General features: G+C 41.8%; 1 protein-coding gene across 1 annotated transcript in view; it reads left to right on the top strand.

The window, feature by feature from the left end:
- The window catches only part of LOC113457748 (ubiquitin carboxyl-terminal hydrolase 45-like), a 29,115-nt gene that overhangs the window by 3,310 nt on the left and 21,155 nt on the right, over positions 1-4,650 (top strand). Inside the window, exon 2 of the mRNA XM_026786808.1 lies at positions 550-659. Coding sequence (XP_026642609.1) covers positions 560-659 — 100 coding nt within the window. The 5' untranslated portion in view covers positions 550-559. The remainder of the gene's footprint in view (positions 1-549; positions 660-4,650) is intronic.

A 4,650-nucleotide genomic window follows, 5' to 3' on the forward strand; every position in this document is an offset into this window, starting at 1 on the left:
CAGGCAATGCTCTTAACCACTGAGCCATCTCTCCAGCCCTCCACTGAGTCTCTTAACAACAAACATTAGTTAGTGCTGAAGGCTGGCAAGCCCAAGGTGCTGGCAGGTCGGGTCTATCCTTGGTACAGCAAGGGTAGTGTAGAGTTCAATTTTAAAGAGATCTATTTATCTTGCCTTTCTTCTTGCTACCGCATTTAAATGCAAGGTTCACTCTCTCATCTACTCTTGTTCAGGCTCATCTCCGAATACTGTCACATTGTGGATGAGATTTCAGCAGTCTATAACTGGGTACTTGGAATGTGTGATTTATGTATTGACCTTTTTGTGGGTCTTGCAGTCCTGGGCCTGGGGCCCAGTGTTTCATGGATGCTCCACTACTGAGCTGTACTCTCAGGCCTCTGTATTAGTTTAAAGACTTATTTAACCCGATTCGTTTAGCTTGTTTTTTTTTTCCTCTGTTGATTTATAGACCAGTCGAGTTTGAATATGCATTAAATACATGAAAATTTAATTTTAAAAATTATTGTTACGTTTCTTTAAACTTTTCAGTAGATAACAGATGCGGGTAAAGGATCCATCAAAAGACTTACCTGAGAAAGGCAAAAGGAATAAACGAGCATTGCTGCCTCATGACGAAGATTCTTCAGATGACATTGCTGGTAACTTGTGATCTCTGCTGTCTCAGAGAGAGGGTGGGGTTCTTTAGTAGATGCTTCAGTGCTTTATTTTCACAATTTTCTGCATAAACCTGAAAGCCAGCTTGTCTAGTCCCCCCCCGCAACCATTGCTGGTATTCATACTGGGATTTTAAGTTATAAGTATATTAAAATTGTTGTATTCTTCTTTGTGTTTTCTCAGGACTCATTAAAATTAAGTCTCTAAACTACCAGAGATGGACATGGTGAAAGTTTGTTTAACTGTAGGACTCACTTGGTCTACTCTCCCCTCACTCCCTTCTTCTCCCCTTCTTTCTCCTTCCTTTCCTTTTCTTTCTATGGTGATGTGGTTGGAATGAGCCACATTCCTAGTACCCCAGGACCTGCACGTGTTAGCTGAGTACTCTAGCACTAAGTCCTAGTACCCCAGGACCTGCACGTGTTAGCTGAGTACTCTAGCACTAAGCCACATGGTTTTTGTTCCCCCACATACTACCCCCATATTCACTCTTAGAGGGTAAGGCTTCCATAGGGAGTCAACAGAGTCCGGCACATCAGTTTAAGGCAGGACCAAGCCCCTCCCCACTATATCTAGGCTGAGCAAGGTATCTTTTCAAAGAGAATGGGTTCCAAAAAGCCAGTACAAGCAGTACAGATAAATCCTGATTTCACTGTTCGTGCCCTACAGTCTGGCCCACCCATACAACTGTCAGTCACCCACATTCAGAGGGCCTAGTTTGGTCCTGTGCTGGTTCCCTTGCTGTCAGGTTGCAGTTGGTGGGCTTCTGTTTGCTCAGGTAGGCTGTTTCAGTGGGTGTCCCCATCATGGTCTTGACCTCTTTGCTCGTATTCTCACTCCTCCCACCCTTGACTGGACTTTGGGAGCTCAGCCCAGTGCTCCGCTGCCATCCACTTATTTCTAAGGTTACCAGTGATTTTAGTTTTACAATGAATGGCAGCGTCAGAAAAATTGTGTTATTCTGGTCAGAACCCATTTCATGGATTGTGGAGAAGATTTGTAGAATAGAATGACTTTTCACTTCATAATTTTAAACTAAAGATCATATAAAGTAATGACATTTTTGTAAGCTGTTGCTCTGGCTGGCTTGTCACTCATCAACTTTTCCCCAAATGTTCCTTCTTTTAATGACACGGGTCCTTGCTATTTGAATCTACATCAGAATTCCTCTTTTGTCTTGTTTTGTTTTTTTCTTGTTGAGCCATGATCTCTAGCCCTGGCTAGCTCAAACTCACTGTGTGGCTGAGGAGGCTAATTCGGAACATCTTATGCTTCTACTTCCGGAGTGCTTGGATTATAGGCCTATGCGACTGTAACTTGTTGTAGGGTAGTAGGGTTCCAACTTGGCGCCTTGTGCATGCTAGGCAAGCATTCAACTGAGCTGCATTCCTACCCTTCCAGAATTATTCTTTCATGTCTGTTTTTGTGGTTTGCCCTTTATGTAAAATTAGGAATTTTAGTGCTTTACATATTCTATTGTAAATACCTAGTGAGGAATGACATTCATGCCTGAATAGAGTTAATGCATAGCTAGCTGCGCAACTAACCTTTCTAGTTAATTTCTAGATGGTTGTGGCTTTGTAAATGTGAAATGTAGTTTTGATGTGGATATCTGAGGTAGAGAAATTAAAGTGTCCAGGTATTTGGGGACAATGTAAGTGTTAACTGGGCCCTTGGGAAGAGAATATAATTATTTGAAGACTTTGTACTTGTGCTTTGTTTTAGCCAATTATCTCCAATACAGTGGAAGCTTTTATAAATGATATTTAGAGACCAGACAAAAAAATTTATCATGTGTGAATATTCATAAGAAGAATTCTGGGGACTGGAGAGATGACCCTGATGACATCTTGACCGGATGACTGGTCAAGAGCACTGGCTGCTCTTCCAGAGGTCCTGAGTTCAAGTCTCAGCAACCACATAGTGGCTCACAGCCATATGTAATAGGATCTGATGCCCTACTTTGGCATGCAGGCATATATGCAGACAGAGCACTCATACCTAAAAGATTCATAAATAAATAATTAAAGAATTCTGAAGCTGGGTGATGCTGGTTCATGCCTTTAATTCCAGCATTCGGGAGACAGAGGCAGACAGATCTCTGACTTTGAAGCCACCCTGGTCTACAGTTCCAGGAGAGACCTATACAGAGAAACCCTGTCTTGAAAAACAAACAAAAAACCCCCCACACCACCACCAAAAAAAAAAAAAAACCACACAACTGGTTTCTGTAAATTATGTCATCATTTGTTTTTCTTTTTTTTTAAATTTATTAAAACTTTCCACCTCCTCCCCTCCTCCCTTTTCTTCCCACTTCCCCCACTCCCCCTCCCTCTCCAGTCCTAAGAGCAGTCAGGGTTCCCTGCCCTGTGGGAAGTCAAAGGTCCTCCCCCCTCCATCCAGGTCTAGGAAGGTGAACATCCAAACAGGCAAGGCTCCCACAAGACCAGTCCATGCAGTAGAATCAAAACTCAGTGCCATTGTCCTTGGCTTCACAGTCAGCCCTCCTTGTCCGCCACATTCAGAGAGTCTGGTTTGATCACATGCTTTCTATCCTAACAATGATGACAATAGCAATATAGCAAAACTAATACACATAAAAAGATTTTATGTATCTTTCTATTTTACATACTTATTGGTACTAGCGTATGAATCCAGAGCTAAGCACCAACTCGGCCTCTGCGCTTCACTCCTAGTCTCAATACGTGTCTTCCTGCTCTCTCTTGCAGTAGTGGGAATGACCACATGGATGCACTTTAAGATAATTTTTATTATTTTTATTTATATATGTGAGTATTTGTCTGTGTCAGTGAATGTCATATGTGTATGGGTGCCTTTGGAGGCCATAAAAAAGTGTTGTGTCCCTTAGAACTGGAATTACAAGATGCTGGGAGCTTCCTGATGTGGGTGCTGAACTCCAGTCCTGTGGAAGAGTAGGAACTGCTTAATGAACAGAAAAGACATTCAAAGTGCTTGATACATTATACCTGTTCAGGAAATGGTCTTTTAAAAATACTCTTTGTTTCCCAAGGGAGTCTCACAATGTATCTCTGGCTGTCCTAGAACTCATTATGTAGACCAGGCTGACCTCTAGTTCACAGAGATCCTCCTCCCTCTGCTTCCAGAGTGCTGAAATTAAAGGTGTGAGACATTACACCTGGCTTAGTAAATACTCATCTTAATTATATTTCTGGTTTTGAACTAATTTCAGATTGACATGAAGGTCTAAAGAAATGTATAAAGGTCTCGTTTAACCTTCCCTTGTTCTTTCCTACTGTTAGCATATGGCATTGCTATAATACAGTATCAGAACTGATGAAACTGTCCCTCACTTATTGAGCTATCACCAGAGTTACATACACTTTGTATTTGTGTTGGTGTGTGTGCTGCTTGTATTTTTATTGATTGTAGTTTTGTATACGTCAGTAAGCTGTGCTTATCACCATCTTGTATGTTACCTGTTTATATTCATACCCCTGTCTTCAACCATAGCTTGTAGCAACCACTAATCTCTTCTGTAATTACTCTATTTCAAGAATGTTATGTATATGCCTTTGTGGATCTATATATCTTTATGAGTTACTTTGTTTTTGAATTTGTGCTTTTTCTTTAGTATCACTTTAATGGTACAGACTTTCCCTTACTGCCCTGGTTTGCTTTCTGTGCCGTGATAAACATTAGGACCAGAAGCAACTTGAGGAGGCAAGGGTTCATTTCAGTTTATAGTTTGTAGTTTGTAATCTGTCATGAGGGAGGTCAGAGCAGGAACACGGAAGCAGGAACTAAAGCAGAGGCCATGGAGGAACACTGCATACTGCCTTGTTGCCTGTGGCTTGCTCAGCTTGCATTCTTATACATCTTAGGACCACCGGCCCAGAGCTGGCACTGCCCATGTGGACTGGGCATTCTCACATCAATCATTAATCAAGAAAATGCCTACAGACTTGCCTACAGGCCAATCTCGTGGAGGCAGCA

Source organism: Microtus ochrogaster, linkage group LG5 (assembly GCF_000317375.1).
Source record: "Microtus ochrogaster isolate Prairie Vole_2 linkage group LG5, MicOch1.0, whole genome shotgun sequence".
NCBI lineage: Eukaryota > Metazoa > Chordata > Mammalia > Rodentia > Cricetidae > Microtus > Microtus ochrogaster.